Consider the following 24,102-nt stretch of genomic DNA (forward strand, 5'->3'; position numbering starts at 1 on the left):
GCGGGGAGCGCGCTGCACTGAGCGCTGAGAGCCACGCGCCCTCTGCTGCACCGCCGTGGAATAAAGCAAGACAGAGGCGCCAGGGTCCTCTCTGCCGCAGCCCACGCTCGGGCGAGCCTGGAGGATTGCATTTCCTCGTAGGCTGGCAGAGCCTCACATGAAGTGCTCATCTTCTACTTTCCTTCTCTTTAAAAAATTAACGTGGGTGAGGAGACGTCCTAGTTGAGTACATATTGATTTAAAATAACCAAAACTTTTAGCAAATCACTTTTCTCAGAAGCATCTAGTAAAAGATAATTTCTTCCAAAGACATGAGAAGTTCCCCGGCTGGCCAAGAAAAGATTCCTTGGCATCTGGCACACCTAGGAATCATTCAAAATAGTTTAATAGGAAGGACATTTTGAGGCCAGCTAGCATTATGGCTTTTATGGGTCCTGTGGCATTTCACCTTGGTGGGTCCCTTTTTCATAAACACACAAACACATTTATAACTATACTGACATAAAGATAAATATCTTAATATTATAAATTTAAACATTTTCTTTGACCCAAACCTATTTTGTTGTTGTTGTTGTTGTTGTTCTTATTTTAAAAGGAAACCTTTTCTTGGGCATCTAAAAGGATTGTGGACCTGAGGCACTGTGCTTACAGGGCCCAATGGGTTAGTGACTCTGTTTTGAAGTATAGACAGAATTCATTTCCTGCAAGGGACTTTGCCACAAAAATTTTGGGGGTTTGTGTTAAAGAGTTCGGTTCTGTGGTCTCTGCAATCTTTGAGGGAGATAGTATTAGAATTACAGCCAGGGAAGCAGGACATAGTTTAATGTGATTGTGTCAGTCTTGACATCACATTACTTATATTTGAAAATACATAGATAAATAAAAGGATAAGTTATTAGTGCACATTTTTGCAATATTGCTCTCAAAATTACTCTTTACTATTTATCAGTCAATTTTATGCAACCAAATATAATTCATGTTTAGACTTACTTGTTCTTGTTCTAAGACTTTAGAAAATTGGGTACTTCTGCTTATGTAGGTTTTGGGTTGATGTCACAGGGAATTCTTAGGCAAGAAAGCAGCAATAAACTTTTTAAATTTTTAGGACCATTACAAAATGGAGTTTGTAGCAAAGGAGAACCTTTTATTTGTGCCTCTGTAGATGCATTGTATTTGTTGGGGCCCAGTGAAGTAATTTTGATTTTTATATAATTTTCAAATATTAACTTGGTTGCTGTGAGACTTTTCACTTGGCCCTGAGATATGACATTGATAGGTGCCAAGAACTGAGTGGGAAGTTTATCAATGTAGAGTGGGTTCTCAGGTTCTCAGGATTCTGTGAAGGGAGCTAGGCTATTTGATCAGCCAGAATCCTTGTCTTTCATTTTCCATGAAACTGGATTGTGGCTTTCCTAAGAAGGATGTAGTAAGAGCATGTTTGATTCTTAAATATGTGTAAAACTTCAAACACTGCTAAACTGCTAAACTGCAGTTCACCAAATGGATTCTTGTTATGGGAATTTTCCCTTATCTCTCACTTCTGGAAAGTGAATTAATTCTCAGAGGGAGCAGGCCCTCCCCAAAGAGCTGCTTTAGGGAGAGTGTCACGTGCTTACCACAAGGTGGAGAGCTCACCTTTGGATACTCAGAAGCAATCTAAATTTTTTAGTAACGTTTTGGTATTACAGTACCAGGTTTTGGTTGACTTAGCATTATTTTTTTTTTCTGATCAGTTTTTATAATGGAGTTAACTTTGTGTGTTCACATCAGTCAGTCCCAATCTAACTTTATTTTACTGAAGGCAGTCTTAGCAGGCTGTCATGATTCACGGGCTGCAAAAAACTATTCTAATACTGGATTTGTTAAAATAAGTAAAGTGCTTATCTTATTATGTACCTATGTTTCTGTTAGAGGGAAGGATTTGTTCGTTTCAGAATAATCCTAAGGAAAGGAACTGACAGTAGCTGCAAGGGGCTTTGCAAAGTCCTTTGAGAAGAAAGAAAAGAAAAGTACTTTTCTGTGCCCCAGGGGGAAAAAAATTCAGCCAGTACACCAGGAAAATGTAATATAAAAAATATCTTAAAGTCTGTGCTCCAATTATTATAATAAAAAAGCTTCTAACATATTATTAATCCTAGCAAAAATGTAAAAAGAAAAAAATATTTGCTTTTTCTCAAAAAATGTAAAGATACTGTTAAAATATTTTACAAAGTGAGATATAGATGATTTATTAAATATTTAATTAAAAAGCTAATAAAAAGCCAGACATCTTCATATTTGTTACAATTATAGTGTTAAAGGAAATATCTGGGGCTGGACTCAGTGGCTCACACCTGTAATCCAGCACTTTGGGAGGCCAAGGCAGGTAGATCGCTTGAGCTCAGGAGTTCAAGACCAGCCTGGACAACATGGCAGAACTCTGTCTCTACAAAAAATAAAAAAATTGCCAGGCATGGTGATGTGCACCTGTAGTCCCAGCTGCTTAGGAGACTGAGGTGGGCAGATTGGAGCCCAGGAGGTCGAGACTGCAGTGAGCCATGCCACTGCACTCCAGAGTAGGAAACAGTAAGACTCTGTCTCAAGCAAAATAAAAATAAATAACTATCTATGGAGGCCAAGAGCCACTTGCTTCTTGGGGCTCCCATAGGTCTTTGCACACACATCCTTCTATCCTATTATTGGCAATTCTGCATTGTAATCAGACACTCTATTGTAATCATTTCGTTGTAATCCAATGACCATATAAGCTGTGGACTGCTCATTTGTAAAGCAGAAATAATGACACCCAACTCATTGTCATAAAAAATCACCTGCCATGTGTAGGCACTCAGTAAATCATGGCTGTCCAGTTCCTCCTAGACAGTGCTAAGCAGTTAGACTGTAATGTAAGGAATGCAAAATTAAACACCTGAGCCAGGTGCAAGGGAAACATTTAGGAGGAATGAGTCTCCAGCAGCATGAGGGGTGTGTGTGTGTGTGTGTGTGTGTGTGTGTGTGTGTAGGAGGGTTTGGGTCATGGAGATGTCGATTCTACCACACTTATATTATGTTTTTCTTCTTAAACCGTGCCTTCTGAAGTTGGGCACTGTATCACATTATTTATCTCTGTATCTTAGGCACCTAGCACCCTTTACATAGCCTGAGTCCCAGGATACATATAGTAGCTACTCACATAGTACTCTTTGAAATTATAAACTTCGAAAAATCCAAATGGATGTAATAGCAGTTTCATTTTGCAGAAGTTCATAAATGTGTTACAGATTACAATTAGCAAATAACATTGTGCTGAAATTAGACTGGCTTTGAATCTGAGTTAATTTACTAGCTTTGTGACTTTGGGCAAATTGCTTGATTGTGCTAAGATTCTGTGTACTCATCTATAAAACTAGGATAATAATAATACCCACCTCATACAGTTGTGGTGAGGACTAAAATGATATAATGCATGTGAAGGATTTAACCTAGTGCCAATAGTTAGAACTTGATTAATGTTAGTTATCATTACTACCATTACAGGTTTCTCAGCTCTTATTTTGTGCTTAATGTTTTCTCTGTGCCAGGTGGGCTACACAGGATGACTCATGTCTTCATTCTCTCAACAAATCATTCTGAGTGCTGTTATGTGTCAGGCATCAGCACAAGGGGTACAGCCATGAACCAGGTCAACATGATCCCTGCCCTCACAGAGTTCACATGGGGTGGGTGGGGGTACTATACAATAAATGGCCAAAAAAACACACACACACACACAACAAAAATAAATTTCCAATACTGATAATTCATATGAAGAAAGTAAAACAGGAATGAGGTAAAGAATAATGAGTGAGGAAGTCCTACTTTAGATGCAGTGGTTATAGAAAACCTATGGAAGGAAGTGCATTTGAGGAACCACTAAAAAAAGATCTGGGGAAGGGCATTTTGGGCAGAGGAAACAGCAAGTATAAAGGCCCTGAGAAAGGAAGATTCTAGAACAAAAAGCTTGTGACTGGAGCATGGTGATTGAGGAAGAACAGACAAGTAGTGAAGTCAGAGACAGTCAGGGGCTACAGCCTGCAGAGCCTTGCAGACAATGATACCAAGAAAGGATTTTATACTAATTCCACAGGGAAGCCACTGGGGAGTATCTTATGCACAGGTGTTTTATGCACCGGGGGTGGGAGAGTATAATACAAACTGCAGCAGTATAGCATTGTAGAATTGAAAGAAATTTGGAGATTACCTGGTCAAGTCTTTAGTTTATAGATGAGAAATCTTGTACAAGTCCTCAGATACAACATGCTGTTCCCTAGCTCCTTGCTTTTCTTCATCTGACAACTTCCTTTACAGAAAGATCCAAACGTCTTCTGACTATGAATCCATTTAATCCTGTCTCTGGTTTCCCTCTTCAGCTCTGAGTTTTTCAGTATCCTTCTTCGGTAAAATGGGAGGCAGCATCACATGTGGCCAAGAGGCTGGATTTTATAATTTGGATTTGGCTTCTAGGACTTCTCCACTACATGATCTTTTATTATTTATTTAACCTCCTCGAGCCTCGGTTTTCATATTTGAAATGTAATAGGAGTACCCAGGGCTGCTGAGAGTGTTAATCGGACTAGTTTGTGTGTGGTCATGTGAATGAACATGATGTGCCATTGGTCTCTCGTGGATAGAGGCCAGGGGTATTGCTAAACATCCTACAATGCAGAGAATCACCCACTGACAACAGTGAATATTTTTGTCCAAAACATTAACAGTACTAAGATTTTGGAACCTGACCTTAAGAGTATACATAAGGTAATGCTTTTGTAAAAGGTCTGTAAGAGTTGCCAATGTATCCAGCCCTAGGACAGGGCTTTTCCCGTAATACTCCCTCATTCATCTTTTGTTTACTGGGTTGAGTAGAAAAGAACAAAATACAGCCTCAGATTATTGTCTGTTCACTTTGCTTCGACACATTTCCAATGATGGCTTTGCACCTAAATCATAGTGGCTTGGTTAAGTTAATATTAGCTTTGCCACATGATTAAACTTCTCTTTTGCTTATAAATCACCACCTTTTATGGGGGAATTTCTGACTTTCCTTTAGTTACAAGAACAATTTAACATTTTCCATACACGGAGAATTGTAGGCATTACGAGCAAGTTTTTTTCCTCCTGTTCAAGGACAGGAGTACTCATTCACCAGTGTCACTAACTGAAAACTGTCTTAAGAGTATACAAGTGGAAAATCATAACTTTTATAATCCTTTAATGTATGTGGATAGGCTAGGCTATAGGAAACAAAGATAATCACATTTTATAAGGCTGTAGTTTTCTCATTTGTGTTTATCCAGGTTTATTCTAAAGAAGAAAGAAAATCTATATGCATGAAAAGATAGATGAAGATTATATGCTTAAAGGTTTTGAACTACTCCAAGTTAAGATTTGGGAAACAGAAGTAGTATATAACCTAAGAAAACTGCCGCTAACTGGGAACCCCCATGGCATTTTCTTTGCACTTCTTTGCTTTCTGTTCGATTGTATGTGTTTTTACCATTTCACACAAACTTTTAAAGATTATTCCATGCAATTAACTCTCTGCTTCTATTAATGTCTCTCTCTGACTGTCTTTCTCTCTCTCTTCCATCTGAGTATAATGGCTAGAAAATAATACACACTTAAATGAATAAATATTAAATATTAAATATTTTAATGAACAGAAGGAATAGTACAGTAAATTTCCCTTGACCTATTTATTGTGAATGCTTTTCTTTTTCTTTTTTTTTTACCTTTTGCCATTTTTTACCAAGCTGAAAAAATTACAACCAAATTCAAAGAAACCACTCAACCCAATATCAAAACTGATGAGTCAAAATTGTGTGCTGTTTCTACAAGAACTCATTGAGATGCCAGTCTCTGACCTTCCCAGGATGAGGCCACAGCTCCCAGTAGCTCATGAACCTAGACTGGGCTTCAGTATTTTAGGAGGTTCATTGTACCATCTGTCCATCCATCCATCCCTCCATCCATTTATCTATCCATCCATTCATTCCTTCAACCATGCAACAATTCACAGCAGTCTTAATGGCTCTTTTTGTTTTTTTGTTTCAGATTTGTTATAGATTTATCTCCTTCTACTTCCTCTCTCAGGTAGTCCCCACTCGGTGAGACAGTGAATATGACAGCTGGCCATCATAGCAGTTGAGAAACCACAGGATAGAACAAAGTGGACCAATTGGCAGGAGATTCTGTAGACTGATTTTGCTAGCATTTGACTCTGCACCAGCTTCCCCCGACATGACCCTGCACACATTTAAGGGGTACACATGTGACAGCTCCGTGACAGGAAGAAAATATGAGAAATTCTATTTATAGTTAATTTTTTACCCTCTAAAATTTTCTACTTTGTACATATTTTATAATATATAAAATAATAACATACTGTGAATATACACTTTATTTTTTGTAAATGCAATATTGTGAGAACATGTGGAAGAACTGTGTCCCAGGGGCCTTACATCATTCAAAAAGAGTGTGGAGTCCATTGCTGACCTGAAGACCCAGGTGACCCAGAGCCATGTTTTGCAGGTCGCCTGTGCCCTCGGTCCTGCTATCTGTTCTTTCTCTCCCATGGCACTGGTATCACTGTTCAACATGTGTTTCATGCCCAGTGTGATGGGCACTGTGGTTGTGCCGATAAGCCCTTTCTTTCAGTAGTCACAGCCATGTCTGGTATCATTTCTCTTGAGCAATGTTCGGAAGTCACCTTTTTCTTTCTATTTTTTTCTTCTCCTTAATGCTTCTAGGTAGTTCCTTAACCTGCTTTTATCTCTTTTGCATTCGACACATAAACACTTTTGAAAAGTGTGAAATCTTTTCAAAAAGAGCCTTTCTTATGGCTAGGCATGGTGGCTCACAACTGTAATCCTGGCACTTTGGGAAGCCAGAGTGGGCAGATCACCTGGGGTCAGGTGTTCGAGACCAGCCTGGCCAACATGCTGAAACCCCGTCTCTACTAAAAGTACAAAAATTAACAGGGCATCGTGGCGCATGTCTGTAAATACAGCCAAGATCATGCCATTGCATTCCAGCCGGGTGACAACAGAGTGAGACTGTGTCTCAAAAAGCAAAAAGCCTTTTTTTAGTCATCTGTATATACTTTTAAAATTATATGCCAAATGGTGAATAGTTTTGCCATACTGAAAACATTCCCCTGTAGCTGTAAACTTTCTTCTTTATACCTTGTGGTTATTTTATAATTCCTCTGCAACTCTCCACCCCTCTTGGGGTCATATCAATTAAGCTCCTAAGAATAAGAGACTTAGTACACCTCACAATCTTGACAACAGGTCCTTTGTTAGAGAAAACAAATTAGAAGGAAGGTATTAGACCTGCTCAGATAAGATGTCATTAATACTCTTTTAATTAAGAAATATTTACAACAGGCTGTCTGAAATTTACTTATCAAGTTACAAGTTAAGCCACAAAGTACTTACTAATCCACCCTGCCACTCTCCAACCCACCACCATCATAATTGACCATAGAGTTTTAGTAATTTGCTGTCTGAGGTAAAGCTTTTTTTTTTTAATTCTCAGCTATATTATAAAGCTTGAGGTAGTAATTATAAGTACCTGCACATACATGGGCTGTATATGACTATGTTGTTTGTGGAGGAAATTTACCTGAATTTACCATCTGTTTGGCTGATGTGGAATGGAATGTGTCAGTTGGAATTGCTTACCTGATTTTCAGAAGCATCATTCTTTGCCAATCATGACTGTGACACAAGGATTTGAGTTAGGAAGAGGTATCTTTATTATGTATGTGAAATTGCTGTAAGCATCTCCACACAAAACTGACTGAAATGGAGAACTAAAGTCACTAATGAGAAAATTAAGGAAAACTTAGAGAAAAGAGAGAGTGGGGAAGTTCAAGTACGAGCATGAATCATGCCAATTAGTGTCATCAGAGTCTAATGCCACAGACTCATTGCTAATCTACCTCTTCAACTTGCACATTAGAAGCATGAGTGCTAAAAGATAAATATGCGGGGAGAGACTCTGCTTTTATATCTCCTAAAACATGTCTCTTTTATACTAAGTGAAATTAGTTATTAAAATTCAAATTTGCAAATGATAAGCTTTGGATATATGTAAAGCTGCTTCTCTTCTTCCATGCAAACTCTTTTTACAGAGAAGCCTGGGTTGCAGCAACAGACATCTGTATATTCCTGCAAGAATTTGTTGAGACGCCAGCCTCTGACCTTCCCAAGATAAAGCCACAGCTCCCAGTAGCTCATGGATCTTGACTGGAATTCAGTATTTTGGGAATTTCATTTCACCATCTGTCTGTTCATCCATCCATCCATCCCTCTATAAGTTTATCTATCCATCCATTGATTCCTTCATCTGTGCAACAAATATCTTTGTGCTTCATTCTAGGTTCCAGATACTGTGTTAGGTGCTGCAGCTTCAATAGTATAATGAAACAGATAAAGTCTTTATCTTCATAAAACCTCCCTGCCACTATGACTCATCACATACACACACACACCCCAACTTATATTAACGAATATAATTTAAAAGTATTGTTGTTACTCCTAGTTCCCTGTGTGAGAATCTGAGCTCCTGTATATTCACTGACGTGCAGACTTCTTGGTTCTTAGTTTGTCCCAGCACTTGGCCTTGCCCTTACATCTGCTGTGCAGCAGCTTGTACAATTTTCCTACCCCTAATAGGCCCCCTTCTTTGGGTTTCTGATCCATCCACGTGCCACTTGTGACTGCCTTAGATCTTGCTGTAAACTGATCTCACAGGAGCAGAAGTATTATATAAGCTCAGTATTTTCAAACACTTCCATTTGTATTATATTTTCATGGAAGTTAGACTCCCTTTAGGGTAAGAATTCCCCTAAACAAACTCATTTGGAACCATCCAAATTTCAAATTAGCTGAATATGCAAATAGAAATGTATAGGCCTGTTAGAACAGAGAATATGTACACCTGATGGCAACTTAATGGCCAAAATATTTTTCCTGGAGTTCCAGTCTCCTCTACCTGAGAAAGACGTAAATACAAGGGAAGATCTGATTCCTGTTTATTGCACAGAGTCAATTCTAACCTGACTAAAATTAGCTTTTAAATCATTGGGTTTTATGCTGCTGCAGTGCACGTGGTCCCCTGTGATTACACCATTAGATTCGCTCTTACTCCTGCTGATTACCTGTGATTACTTACACTGTCAAGTTGTCAAGTGGCAGCACCTACAAAACACCTTCACATCTAAAGTAGTTCTTTAACTCTCTAGTTAATTTCTTGATGCTGGATTTTATGCCTAGACTGTTTTATCTCCTTTTTCTGGAATTGAATCACTCCCAAAGTACAAGCTTTTCTCTCAGGTGTGACTTGTGCATCTCATTTAGGATTCTGACTTTACAGCATGCCCAGACAAGTCCAGAATTAATTTCATGGCAGGAGACTTTCTGTATTTACTATTAAGATAGATTTTTCCACCTCATGCCACACTCCAAGGGATTCTCTTTTGCCAACATTTGAAAATCAATATTGAACAAAATGAACACTATGGTTCTTCCAACTCTCCTCTTTGGTTTATTTTCTGGATGTTTTGCTAATTGTATGCTTCTCAGGAGAGGTGTGGAGCTCCTGGAGCAGAAGCTTCCTCAGGAAGTTATTTGGTCCTCCACCGAATTGTCGCTTCTAGTGATGTGCTGGCTTCTAATGTGACCACATCTTGTTTTGCCTGCTGTGTATATGGGACAAAAGTTATTGTTGTTTTTAACTACCATTTTCACCAATAACAAACAGAGGTGAACCTGTTATAGAAACTCTTTTAATATTGCCTGTTGATTCACAATGTTAATAACAGATATGTAAAGAAAGAAACATGATTTTATATATTGAATAAGGCATCTGAATTTTTCTTGCTTGATGTAAAGTTAATTAATAAAAGACCATAGTTAACTCCTATTGCGAGTTATGTCAGAAAGACTATTCTAACTGGTTTACAAGTAATTCTTAAAATCACCCTGGAAGCAGGTACTAGATGAGGAAACTGAGGCATAGAGAAATTAACTTGCCTAACGCCACACATCCAGCAAGTGTTGTGTGACTTGAATCTAGTCCTCCTGAAAACTCATGAGAGCTTTAAAATGTTAATTTCCCATTATTTAAGTTTCAGTTCAATAACTACTATTTTTATCCCTCGGGCCTTATTTGTGGCTATTAAGACTCTCAAAACTATGTAAGAATCATTCACTGTCTTGTCTTTTGCATAGACATTAATGGCTAATAATAAACGTTTTAAAAACAGAAATGGGCTGTCAGTTCAAAAACAATGTTTAAATTATTGCTTTGCCATTAATGTGAGTAAAGCACAGCATGATTTTTAATGTCGGTCATTTTTGTAATTATTTTGCTGCCATCTAGTGACTCACATGAAATTTTTAAATATTTTGCTGCCATCTAATGACCTAAGTGAAAATAACATTCAAACCTAATTTTGCTTTCTAATTTGCATTTTAAGACTTTAAGTACTACTTTAGGGGTAGGTTTTTTAAAAATTATTTAATTTACATATGTTAAATATAAAGCTTATAAAACCCACCATTCAAAGTTATTCATTTTTCTTACGTCTTCTCACTTAGTCTTCCTCTGCTAAAATAATGTATTTTACTCATAACTAGAGCTCCTCTTTAATATCAGACAAGAGGGCGTTAGTAAAGAACCTAGAATCTAATTAATTTTCTTTATGTGTAGTTTTTGATGTAGTTTTAGACCACGTGTATTTCTCTTAGGCCAATTTTATTTATGCCAATTCTCATTTTAATAACTGTCATTAATTTTTCCACATGTATCCAAGCTTGTTAATAGCTGATCAATTTCAACTATATTTAATTATATAAATGATGACGGGTAAATACCGAGCGTTTCAGTTTTGCATGCTCTATGCAGAATACTTCCTGCTCATCTACATAAATATTCACTGATTGTACAGTTTAAAGAATTTTGGATCAATACTCCTAAAATTATTTGCCTTTTCATAAATATATCCTGTCTGCTTATTTAAAAGGCAGGGATTATATTAAGAATATATTTGCATGCTTAGTCTCGGCTGGGTGCTGTGGCTCATCCCTGTAATCCAGCACTTTGGGAGGCCAAGGTGAGCAGATCACCTGAGGTCAGGAGTTCAAGACCAGCTTGGGCAACATGGTGTAACCCACCTCTACTAAAAATACAAGAATTAGCAGGGCATGGTGGTGCATGCCTGTAATCCCAGCTACGTGGGAGCCTGAGGCACAAGAATCTATTGAACCCAGGAGGCAGAAGTGGCAGTGAGCCACGATCACACTGCTGTACTCCAACCTGGGTGATGGAGTGAGAGTCCATCTCAAAAAAAAAAAAAATTATAGATATAGATAAAGCTATATTTGCATACTCCTAACAATACCCTATATTAGGGAAATTCTTATTGATTTTGCCCATCCATAGGCTTTTAATGATATGATCATCTGAATACTGTGAAACACAAATTTAAATTACTTTCTGCCCTATTTTGAAATTTTCAAATACCTACAAGATTATACACCGAAGAACAAAAGTTGGCAGATGCTGAAAACTTTATCACAGCAGTTCCTGGCCATGCCCCTTTGTAGGCTGTGTGTTTCTAAAATGCGATTGTTTGGGAGCCTGCTTATGATCAGGAAAAAGATCCCCCTGCTGAATAAAAACACAGTATGTCTTTAATATTGTAATGGACATCTACAATATCACAGCACTTAGAGTTCAGCACTTTGAGAAACCGGGAAGAAATTTTAAGATGGGTGATAATTGTGAGTATTGACAATAACTAAGACTGGAGTGGGGAGAAATATGTTCTAAGTGAGATCATTTTCCAGGGATATCTAAACTGAGATAAGCAAAAAACAATATTCCTATTAAACACGTATTGTGTTGTTCAAAAAGATAAGTATTTTACCTGGATTCATCTATGTTCATGACATCACTTACTTGACAAATATTAATTGAGCAATTTTTATATGCCAGACAGTATTAGACAACAAGGTGAATCTCAGCATGCAAGACTGGTATTCATGCCCTCATGGAGCATGTGGTCTATGAAGAAATCTCCTTTGAAGGGGCATTTTCCCTCAAAACAGTTCTAACCTTAGTCAGCTCGTGTACTGAAATAAGGACTATTTGTAGCTGGCATTAAGTCACATGTTCCTCCCCCATATAGAGTCAATACTGGATACATCTTTTACAATGCTTAAGCATTACTAAGTAAGTACCTTGAGAGAATCAGCTTGTGTATTATCACTAATGATCAAAGCTCCACGCCTCCTAATTCCAAGGGATTTAATTAACACTTCCAGTTCACACTGACCAACCTGCTTTGACTTCACCTGGGTGGTAATCTATTAAATAATTTTAGCCTCATAGGACTCTGTCATGTGATTTGACTTCTGGCATCTGCTGACCAGTATTATTTTCATTCCTTAGGGTAACGAACTTAATCCTGTGACTTTCTAAAGTAAGTTAACCTATTGGCCAGTGAGGTGATGAAAGATGTACCAAAGCCACTAACTGCAAAATTTGGCTTTATGACTAAAGGTGTTATAATAAATGGCTTAAAGGTCTAAATATATGGATTTTTGCTGTGTTAGCCTAGCATCATTCTAAAGGCACAATTTTTAAAAATAAGGATGTAAAAGCTACAGTCCAATGTGATTTCATGCCCCTAATACCCATTGCACCAGTCTGAACCCCAGAATCCTAAACCAGTTTTGAGGTCCTGGAAAGTATTTCCCACTCTCAGATATATGGCCATGCATTCCTCTCTGGTCTGCATTTTCCTCAGAAGGCCCTCACTAATTGCTTTAGTCCGTCCTTGAGGAATGTAGCAGCCAAACTCATAACTTCAGTCCTTAGTGCCATTTTTCAGCTATAAATACAAACTTACAAAGTTTGTTGCACCTGGTTAAACTCCATTTTTGTCATTTATACTGCTTTTCCATTAAAAAAAACACAACACTCAACATTTTGCATTCATGTCTTTATTGGTTCTGGTGATCAGTACAACTGCCTTGACTTCAAGTGTCATCATTCACTCTTTTGTGTTCTAGTGATCACTCATTCCAGCCTCCAATGAGAAAGACAACAGAGGCAGTCTTTATTTAATAATCATGCAAAGAAAAAAATAGTAAAATTAAAAATAAATGGCCCTGCTTCAGGTAAAGAAAAATACTAGGACAAATTCAATCACTTTTATGAAGAAGAAATTCAAATACTGAATCAAAAATTTTAAAACTCCTGATTGTATGGTGTTTTCTTTTCACTGATATATCAAAACCAAGCAATCTTAGTAGCTAAAATTTCAGTAAATGACTGACTTCTTGCTGGTGTTAAGAATTAAAATATATTATTAGCTCAATTCTTGCTGTCCATAGTCATTTTAATTTCTGGCTTATGTTTAATTGTTACATGATCTTCATACATCTCTACTACATGTAGAATTACTCATATTTCTTTAAGATGGACAACTCATAATATAAAAATAAAAGCAATGAAGTTCTGTGAAATTTAAGATAACAGAAAAACTGATGCCCAATAGCTAGCTATTTTTAAAATATCTTTACTCTTCCACATCTGTTTCATCTTCTTTGAAACTTTACTAAAAATGCTACTTTTATAGGAAAGATGGTTATTACAAAGATCCAATGTGAAATCGACACTTTCATATCAGATCTTGTCAAAAGTAACTTTGGTTTCTTGGTGACCACATCTCTCACATTCATTGCTCAGTGTGGAAAAATGAAATAGACTTGGAGTAAGGAGCACCAGAAGGAGGCAAGGAGCCAAGCTCTCCAGTGGCAGGTTTCCTTTCCCGAAGAGGGCAAGACCCAGCAGCCTCATTTGAAGGAAGCTCTCACCACCCTGTTGTTAATAGGCTGTGGAGGGCGCCAGTTGTCCACAAGGGGAACTGGGGGCTCGTTTTCAGCACTGGAGAGGAGGCTCCGCAGCTTGGCCATCTGCAAAGGTCAGGGGGAGACTGTTAGCAAGACATTGGGATCAACCAGACACACTATGCAACAAAGAGGTGTAAATACTGGTGAGTTGTTTTTGTTTTTGTTTTTTCAAGATGCAGTCTCGCTCTGACACCAGGCTGGAGTGCAGTGGTACAATCTCAGCTCAATACAACCTCCACCTTCCGGGTTCAAGAAATTTTCCTGCTTCAGCCTCCTGAGTAACTGGGATTACAGGCATCCATCACCATGCCCAGCTAATTTTTTGCATTTTAAATAGAGATAGGGTTTCACCATGTTGGCCAGGATGGTCTTGAACTCCTGACCTCAGGTGATCCACCCACTTCTGCCCCACAAAGTACTGGGATTATAGGCGTGAACCACTGCACCCGGCCAATACTGACATTTTAAACAAGATAAGCAAGCCACACAATCTGTCCCCAGTGTTCAGTCCAGAGCTATTTAGCTAGCATCTCCTGAGTAATGCACATTCTTTCTTTATTTGTAAAAGCCCATTTCTTCATTCTATGCAGGATCACTATGCCCTCTGGTCACAACCTTTCCCTTTAATTCTGAAACATTTATTTTTCATTTGAGGGGTCAGTATGAACTATATACTTCATTGGAGAGGATGACCACATCCATGTATCAGTGCAAATAAAACTTAATAGACCTTTATTGTATACGTTTATGGAGTTAATTAATTTTAAGAGCAAAAAGAAATCCGACTCATGCTACACTTTCCATTTTAAATTGACTTTTCTTTCTTAAAAGATAAGAAAATAAAAAATTCTCATTAATAACACTATGATTCTATATTAAAATATTTTTAGATTTCTCCTTGAAAAAATTTTGTTCTTTCAAAATAGTTATATCACTGAACAAGGTTGTTAAATCTGATATTTTAATAAAAATGTCTCTATAAACTTGAGTTTACAACTGACAGAAATGTGAAAGCTGTTACCTTATGCAAGAGACACACACTGAGAAACTGATCTTACTATTTGAGTACATGCGTGCTCTAGGTTGTGAGTCCCTGTGTTTCCTTGCTTCAATCTGTTTTTCTCTCCGTGTTCTTGCCAACTTATTTTCTCCTACACAGTTTTTCCTTGAAAGTGTCTTTAACAAATGCTACTAGGACACTCTTTAGATGAACAGTAAGAAGGGAACCTGAGAAGAGATGCCAAAAGTACTAGGAACAGTCTGGAGCCGGGATTAGAATCCTGCACTTGGCTATGTGATCACAGGTGAATTAGTTAACCTTTCTGAGCCTTGAATTATGTTATCTGTAAAACAGCAGAAATAATATATAGCATCCAACTTGTTAAATCCCTTCCATTAGCACCTGTCTCTTCTCCAGGTCTGTATTTATTATCCCATCTCCTTACCAGTGCTCAGTATTTAGCAACATCCATATTAATATTAATCTAAACCCTTTAAAGTGTTTATAGAGCATGAACTCAGTCATAGTATCAAAACCACTTTTAAATGAGTTGCATTTATCCTGGTACACTTTGGGGGCCAAGTTTTAGAAAGCTAAGCAGGCTGGTTGTGATTAACCAGGGCAGACTACAAAATCTCTAGCCATAGAGCTGTTCAGTGAGTATCCAGTTAGCAGCTATGTATTTTTGATTTAGCATCTGTATCTTACATAGGCAGACAGCAACATAAGCCCATGTATTCACAAGGGTGCTCACCTGGTCAGAGCTCACGGTCAAGGGCTCCTTCAGCAGCAGCCACACAATGCACTCCTCGCAGGGCGGCGTGGTAAAGGAGCCCTGGTAGGTCCAGTAGTCCCGGCATGCCGGGAACAGGCAGGATGGGTCAAATTTTATGAAGGGTGCCTCCTTGCCCTGGGTAAGAGCAAGGTGCAGGTGCAGTGAGTGGGTGCATGCACATGCCCACCCCAATGCCCTCACCACTTTATTTGTGAGAATGGGTTTCAAATGCAATAGAGAAAATAGAACTTTTAAACAAAGTATAGGCCTTTCAGAAATAAAGATCAAAGCAGGGATGCTGGTTTGCACATTATTACTTGATCTGACACAATCATTGTCATATTGTATTCCTTATTGTTTTAACTGTGAGTAGAACTATAATTCTATCACTTCTCAAGAAAAAGGAGACACTGATATCTCAAGTGTAATTAAATTATTTCATGTAAGTTAATATTTTGGTTGTTGATGATACCAAAAATATCAGGCTTGCATTTTTATTGAATGTTCTACTTGGAATACTTACTTTCGCTGTTGATAAAACTCAATAATATTTTATTAGAATGGTCACAAAAAATAATTAAAATGTTTTTGTTACTTACATGAGTCTGTTGTTAAGATTTTAAATTTACATGTGCTTCCCAGAAAGGGCATCACCAAGACTCAAAAGACAAGTGCTGACTGATATTTAGTAGCTCCATTATGGTGTGAGTGCATATATGCAGGGCGTGTGTGCATGTGTGTGTGTGTGCACGCGCGTGTGTGCGTGCGCATGTGTGCGTGTGTGTGTGCGCATGTGTGTGTGTGTGTGTGTGTGTGCGCGCCTGAGCGCTGGGCGAGGAGGGGGTGACCACTCAACTTCTCTGACTCTCACTTCATTGAAAAAGTGATTATCCCACAGGATGACTATGACCATTAAATAAACTAATGCGAAATTGCTCTAAACACTGTATGCCATACAAATATCATAGCACTTATTTTGATATGTATGTTTAGCATATCCAGCAAACTTAGTAACAGATTTTAGGTGAAAAAAAAAAAACCTTGAAAATGTGTAAAGAAAATTTGCATAATCTGCTTTATGTTTTAGAAGGGAAAATAACTTTTGTTTACCTTTGTCTTAATCTTGTCCAGTGTATCAAGGAAAATCTGGAACTCGCCTTTCTCACGCCCTATCTGTGAGAAAATGGAAATCCAAGTATCATTCTTTTACTTCTCCATAATTTAGGATTGTCTTTAGCTGACTTTGATCCACTCATCTGCAACTAGTGTTTATAAATCTGCCAGAATACCTCGTACTAAGCAAAAACATAAGTTTATTTTTCCTCAAGATTTTAAAGTATATAGTTTCTGATCTAAATTTGGACTCCAGGCCCCTGAAGTACAGGACCACAAAATTACACGTTGATCTAGTTCTGTGTCTTGGACCTTCTCTGCAAAGTCAGTCCACTTTTCTAAAAAACACATTTAGAACCCAAATGGACTCTATGTATCCCAAACTAAACTCACTGTCTTTCTTCTCAGACTTACTCCACCTCTGCTGTGCTGTGTCCAAGCACTGAAGATGACCCAATGAATTAAACAAATTAGGTCATTCAAAGAGAAAGAAGCCAGATTTTCACCTCTGGCTTGAAATCTAGATTATGTTACAACTAACCTCATGTGTTAATAACACTAAGTCCTCTTTAAAGCAAGGCTGGCTGAACAACACACACATTCCATGTGCTATCTTAGCCTGGGATCATGTGAGTGGTGACCATCTCAAGCCTAAGGGATGTCCAGCCAGGCACTTGGTATCATATGGTTCCCAACACTGGCTTTTCTGGTTTCCAGTGCAATTGAAATGTAGCAGTGAGAAAGGAAAATGAATACATGCTGCCCTTGCCCTCATAACCACGTAATAAACTCACTCTAAGGCCCTGGGTCCAAACCCTACACACACACACACACACACACACCCCACATCTGGGGAAAATTTAGAAGCATTAGGGGTGCTGGAGTGTGGTAAAAGATATACTTTTAGAGAAAAGTAAGACATTTTGAGCTGGTCTTAGCAGATATATCTTGATTAGTTGAATGAATAAAAAATGTATATAGAGGGAGAAAGGTAAAATGAGGGAATGAAACTCAAACTATGCTAAGCACTTACATTTTGAAAGAAACTATATAGTCAATTTTTACTTTACCTTCAGAAAAATGCCAACCACAGCGATCCCATCACGCTGCTTCAGGGCTTCTTTAAAAGTGTTATACTTTGGATTCCAGTGAACCAAATGAAGCTGAAACCATAGCAGATAGATTAGAAGGTAAATTCCGGGAATATGTAAATAAGTATAAAATTATCCACGATAAACCCAATCATTGTACTGTCTAAAGTTGCTGAGCAATCTCCTAAAAGTTGACAAAATTTGAAAAAGTAGCATGTAATATTTTGGTAACATTTCCAGTGGTTTAAATAAAAAGCATATAAAATTACTTATTTACCTCATTTTATCAGTCAGAGCTCTGAAACCTGCTGGCAACCTGATCTTAATTTAGAACGATCACCAGTTAAGTTAATCAAACTTTCTATGCTGAGTCACATAGAATTGCAAGAGAATATAATCATTTGCAGCAGTTAAAAAACATTGTATTCAAGACCAAAAAGTATGAAATAATCCTATGTGCGAAGGTCAAACTGAAAGCCTTGCCTGCATCTGTAAGAAATACACTCAACTTTTCCCATTTGGTTGGGGAAGATGTCTAGAAGGCATTCCCAATGTTTAATTTATCTTGCCATGGCTCTCTAGATTGGCTTTAAAGAAATGAACAGATCACAGTGAAGGACTTTGGGTTTCCTAGAGTTTAATTTAACTAATAACTAAGCTGCCTAATGATTCCACTTAAGAACATGTTCATAGTACATTTCTAGGCTCTGTCACAGCCCCTGTGTTAACCAGAGCCTATCTTTGGAAAAGATTAAGGCAGGAAAAATGAATTGGTCCTCACCTCCAAGGCAACTGCCACCACTTATTGGCTTGGCTTTATAAAAAGAACATGTCAGAGGCCTGTCTTAAACCCTTGTAATTTGATGCCTTGATCTGAGTTACAATTCATGCTTTTCCTTAATGAGTTAACTGAGATGGAGGGTAGTATGTGTTCAGATTAAATTCTATGTGTGTACACATATCTCTATGTGAGTGTAAATATATGTGTGTGTTTATATATAGATATATGCACACATATATATGCACACTGTTCATTAAGAGATTAGAACTTAAGCATTATTCAGAATTTTGAATTGCTATTTTTCAAGCACTATATTCTTATAAAACAGGCTGTAGAGGGCACTGGATAACTCTGAAGCCAGTCTGTATCAGGGAGAGCACTAGCACTCACCAGCTGTGTGACTTTATTAAGTGTCTTTTCTATGCCTCTGTTTCCTCATCTGTAATCTATCTCATAAGGTAAATGAGTTGATACACGTAAGCATTTAATAAGTGTTACATATCCTTTTTCCCTGGCCTTTCTTATTAAGTAGCTGTCCAATTTCTAACTTTTTGATTTTTTTTTTTTTTCAAGACAGGCTTTTCCTCTGTTGCCCAGGCTGGAGTAAAATGCTGCAATCATGGCTCTCTGCAGCCTCAACATCCCAGGCTCAAGTGATCTTCCCATCTCAGCCTCCTGAGTAGCTGGGACCACAGATGCATGCCGCCATGCCAGGCTAATTTTTGTAAAGACAAGGTTTCACCATATTGCTCAGGCTAATCTTGAACTTCTGGGCTGAAGCAATCCACCTGCCTCAGCCTCCTAAAGTGTTGGGATTACAGGCATGAGCCAGTGCACTCACTCCAGTTTCTTAATGTAACCTTGGAAATCTTCATGTATGAAGCCAACTCACCTATACCCTCTTACCTGTCTAGCCTAGATGCCTGGCAGCTTCAGTTTACCTAAAACTAATACAGCTCTTTTCATAACTATTGACTTGAAGCAAAAGCAGTAGATAATGCTTTGTTGCTGTGGTTCTTATTTTTAATTTTGCATTTTTCACTGTGTGAGACCCAGAATGGATTATGGCAGTTCCTCCTACCTCTGCTGCATACTTGACTCCGTCCACAGTGTGCTCAGAGCCATGATCATCTGAAGAGCCCCAGTGAAGATGAAACTGGCGAAGTCGGTAGGGTCCAGGGAGAGGACCCCCTCTCAGCACTGTGATTCAGATAAGCTTGGTCAACAGTAAATTCATACTTCCTTTACAGAGATCTACTTTAAACAAGTGCTCTTATAGCCCAGGCCTCCTGGACAAAATGTGGTCAGTGTGCTGGGTGGATGGTACTACTCCCAGGACACTGGACTCCTCACAAATGAAGTCTGGGGATATGTCAAGATAAATGATTGCTCTTTTCTGTCTTTCTTATTTTGTTTGCTTGTTGTATTATTATTGAAACATCATTTTAACATTTAGAAAAGTAAAATTAAAAGAACAGATGGACAATGAGGATGCATACACCACCCAAAGAACAGGTCAGTAGTGTGGTGCAATGGGAAGAATCAGACTGTTGAGAACCAGAAGGATGTAGGTTCAAATGCTGGCTTCACCCATTGCTAGTTCTGTGATCTCAGGCAAGTTGCTAAACCTCTCTGAACCCACTTTCACATCTCTAAGAAGGTGATAATAATACCAAACTTATAGAGCTGCTGTGAAGATTAACTCAGATTAAGCACCTTAAAGTGCTCACCACAGTGCCTGCATGATTATCACTGAGCAAATGTGAGCTCCTTCTCCACGACTTCCTTCCAACTACACTTTTCTTTAAGGCAACAAGCACGACCTTTCATCTTTGTCTAATTTAGACTGTGTCTATTCAAATGAGATGAAATAGAAAATTCAGAAATTTCCTGGGAAACCAATCAATGTGGTTGGCTAAACTAGACAATTCTCAACAGCATTAATTTGGGCTTGTTGATAAACATCTCAACCCATCACAGAGTGATTTAGAGGTTCAAATATCTTCCAAAGTATATTGGAAACTATGCAGAAACCCTAAGATCAAGGTTTGGCAATATAAGCTAGATCAAAATAGAATTCAGAGCATAGCTATTTTGGAAGAGGTTGGACACACTAAGTGGCCCAGGGAAAGCCGTAACGTAGACCTCATAGGCCTATATGAGTTTGTTCATGTAGAAATGGAGTGGCTCAATTTGTTGCATTTTTCCTGTCCAGCCATTCAGAACAGTTATTATAGGGACATGTGAGTCCAATTTATTAGAATAAATTGTAGGAAATTGACACTATTCAACTATATTTGCTCACAAAAATGGCATTTTCATGTGTTCAACCTAATAGATATGTTTAATTTTGTTATTGTGCTTTCAAAACGAAACTTGATATATAAAGAGAAGCGGGGAAAGGGAAACAATAGCAACACAAATTTACTGTTTAAGAAAATTTAAATTTCTATAACTTAGAAATTCCTAATAGGTAAGAATTATAAATATCATTCTTTATTACATCATTAAGAGTGTTCATTTATGTATATAAATAAAGATACCTTTATTAGAAATATGGCTGTAAGAAATTATTTGTATATCAAGCACCAAAATATTAAAGGAAGATTCTTTCTCACTTCATTTATCATGAAATAAAGTATTTCAAGCCTCCTTTTATTTTACTGATTTGCTTACTAGTGTAGGTGAAATACAGAGATTTATTTTTCCTAAACATGTATTTTTCAGTTGCTCTCTCACACACAAATACTACTCAAGAAGAAATCGTCAGATTATTTCAAAAATACTCACCAAAATGATTAATCAGATGAAAGCTACCAAAGGCTTGAAGGCAAGTCTTAGCATTCATTTCAGGCCCATTGGTAGGTTTGTGAATAGCATACCTGGAGACCATATTTAATGGTCTTGACCCCTACAATGGCCCTATCCTCTCTCCTGGATTGGCCACTTCCCAGGCACCAGAGGAAAAAAGTGCCTATTTGGGGCTTCTATTATATTTCTGGCTTTGTAGAATGGAATCTACACAATTGAGAGTGGAAGCCTCTCTCTCCAGACTATGGACAAGAAGCATAAGAGCCCTCAGGTATAAGCCATCAGAGTCTGAAGAGCACTCATTTGAGCTTATTGTCATCTTTGTCCTATCATGTTCCATTTCGGGAATACATTGCCAACGTTTAGCTTTGTCATCGGGCTGTTTCACAGTGACCAAGGTTGGAGGGTGAGGCATTTCTCTTCAACACATAAATATAATTTTTTATGATTAAAGCAAAGTCAAATGTCATCTCTATTTTCAGAGATAATGTGCTCCCTCTCCCCATTAATTCTGGCACTGTGCCATACATCACATTTTGCCAATATGGACATTGAAAACATTCATGTGCTTCTACCTCACTGTTATACTCACTTGACCTATCGTAAGTATCATCGAACACAACTCGGCAGGTCTTCCCATTGTTCAGGATGGTCTTGGCAGAGCCAGCATCATAAGACACTGACCATGGCTGCAGAGAAGGGTCGTGCCTGATGTCTTTAGTATGCAGCTCAATGGGCGACTGGTTGTCCCCTTTGGCAATTGGGTAAAGTTCATGCCAGTGGTCAGGACCTAGGAAATAAAGTCGAGGGGACATATTTGGTGCACAACCCAAGGCCTCTTTCTAATTGACTAAGCCAGCAAAATATACAGAGGCTAAACAGGGATTTCAAATAGGTCTTAGGTTTCAGACTGGGCAATAAGAAACTTACCATTCATTTCAGACCCATTGGTAGTTTTGTGAATAGCGTACCTGGAGACCATATTTCATGCAGTGTGCTTGCTTTGCTTGCTCAAAGGCTTATTTTTGAGGTAAGTTTTATCACTTTTTTTTTTTAAACCAATGCCGCCTCTATCATACAGTTGGAATAAACGATTATTGACCATCTACACTTGAGCCTCATGTTGTAGTTTTTCAGTGCACACCCATATTCCTTTTCCCATGGATTAGGCAGAAACTTAGGCAGAGCAGAGATTCTCACACCAGCACCAAGCTCAGGTTAGGTGCTTACCCACTATAACAGAGTAAGGGCTCCTCACACCTGACCTCAGGTTGTCTGACTTCTCAGAGGCAACGGGGATCTTAGGCAAGTTGATCCAACTTCTCTGCACTTGAGTTTCTCCAAGGGAAATAAAAACTCCATGCTAGGGAGAACTAAATGAGATGAAGGGGGAAAAAGCAGCAGCAGCAGCATTTGGTAGTTGAAAAGCCTCACTAAATGTTAGGTCTTATCCTACTCCTACACCCACATTTTCCAAAGCACTCTCTGAAGTTGCCCATTTCTGTGCAATGGCAGGGGCTCTCCTGGACTGGCATCCCTTCCTGGCCCGGTTGCGGCCGGCTGCACTCACCGTTGTGGCTGGCGTAGCCCCACTCCTTGGCCATGGTCACCTTCCTCCGCTCTGGAGGGCTCCTGCCTTCTCTTCCCAGGGGTGGTGCGGAGTCCCAGCGAGCCCGCGCTTTTATACAGCTCTCCTGCACACTGCATGGCCTTATTAGGTCAGCGAGGGTGGGGCGGGGGGCTAAACTAGATTGGGGTGGCATTTGGGAGGCGGGGTGGGGGAAGCCAATGAATTCCGGGAGCGGGACAGCTGTAGAGGTGAGGGGGGCAGAGGTGGGCGAAGGGGCCCCCACGCCCCTCCCTGCAGTCTCCGGGGAGTCGGCCTCCTGGCCCCTCCATCTCTTACCCGGGTCTCTCAAAACTGCAGGGCTTTCTAACCCGCGCCGCCGACGTGCAGAAAGGCAGGCGGCCCTCGCCTAGTCATCTCTCCCTCCTCCATGCATTCTTGGGGATGGGGTGTGGGGCAGGGACGGGGTGTCGTAGCTGTGCTTGGCCACGAACTAAAATCTACATCCCAGCGGCTCTTGCAGCCTCTGGTAAAAGTTGCTTCAAGCGCAGGCTGGCGGTCTGGCTGCGATCTCTGGACACTTCTGAGAGTTAATTTCGCTCTAGCGATCCGGTTACCGAGGCTGGAAAGAACTCGTCTGTTTGCCTGCCCCCTGAATTGACACCCTTTGCAGGCAGCATGTAAAATCCTAGGAGCAAATGATGGGAAGAGAGTGTGGAGCTGGGTGGGATGGTGAAGAGGCCCTCCAAGTCAGTTATCCTTAAAGAGATTGCCCTCTCTGGAATCGCACCAGGCGGCATTTTCCAACCTAGTGAATCTTGTGGTTTGCAGGAAGCGGAGGGCTGGATCTCAGAAGGCGCCGGGCATCCAGGAGATGTCTGGATCCCAGGTTCACGCCGAGCTGGAAACTGGACCGATTTAGCCACACTCCCTGCGCTGTACCTCTACTCATGAAAAGTCAAGAATATTCTGAAGTGTTGGAAGGCCACTAACATAAAATGAGTCATATTGATGAAAACCT

At 39.1% G+C, this 24,102-nt stretch overlaps 1 protein-coding gene and 1 long non-coding RNA gene across 2 annotated transcripts; one reads left to right on the forward strand and one right to left on the reverse strand.

Moving 5' to 3' along the window:
* The first annotated feature begins 325 nt into the window (after window positions 1–325).
* LOC144579724 (uncharacterized) lies at window positions 326–5,708 on the forward strand. Its single transcript, XR_013527922.1, has 3 exons — window positions 326–452; window positions 596–661; window positions 5,313–5,708. It is a non-coding gene; the product is annotated as an uncharacterized LOC144579724 (long non-coding RNA).
* Window positions 5,709–13,015: 7,307 nt separating this feature from the next.
* CA3 (carbonic anhydrase 3) lies at window positions 13,016–23,170 on the reverse strand. Its single transcript, XM_035277670.3, has 7 exons — window positions 23,085–23,170; window positions 22,107–22,304; window positions 19,785–19,903; window positions 17,902–17,994; window positions 16,829–16,891; window positions 15,698–15,853; window positions 13,016–14,006 (listed from the first exon to the last, which is right to left on the reverse strand). Exons 1-7 carry the CDS (start codon window positions 23,116–23,118, stop codon window positions 13,887–13,889), a joined length of 783 nt encoding a protein of 260 aa, XP_035133561.1. The 5' UTR covers window positions 23,119–23,170; the 3' UTR covers window positions 13,016–13,886.
* Window positions 23,171–24,102: the final 932 nt, after the last annotated feature.

This window comes from Callithrix jacchus, chromosome 16 (assembly GCF_049354715.1).
Source record: "Callithrix jacchus isolate 240 chromosome 16, calJac240_pri, whole genome shotgun sequence".
In the NCBI taxonomy this organism is placed as follows: domain Eukaryota; kingdom Metazoa; phylum Chordata; class Mammalia; order Primates; family Cebidae; genus Callithrix; species Callithrix jacchus.

What these genes read in the sequence shown, in the direction of transcription:
- CA3 (XM_035277670.3), bottom strand. Translation starts at nt 23,118, where the DNA reads ATGGCCAAGGAGTGGGGCTACGCCAGCCACAACG. An exon ending in TGATACTTACGATAGGTCAA is followed by an intron (nt 19,904 to 22,106) that starts GTGAGTATAACA and finishes TCTGAATCACAG; the next exon opens with TGCTGAGAGGGGGTCCTCTC. An exon ending in TGGACAAGATTAAGACAAAG is followed by an intron (nt 15,854 to 16,828) that starts GTAAACAAAAGT and finishes GCTCTTACCCAG; the next exon opens with GGCAAGGAGGCACCCTTCAT.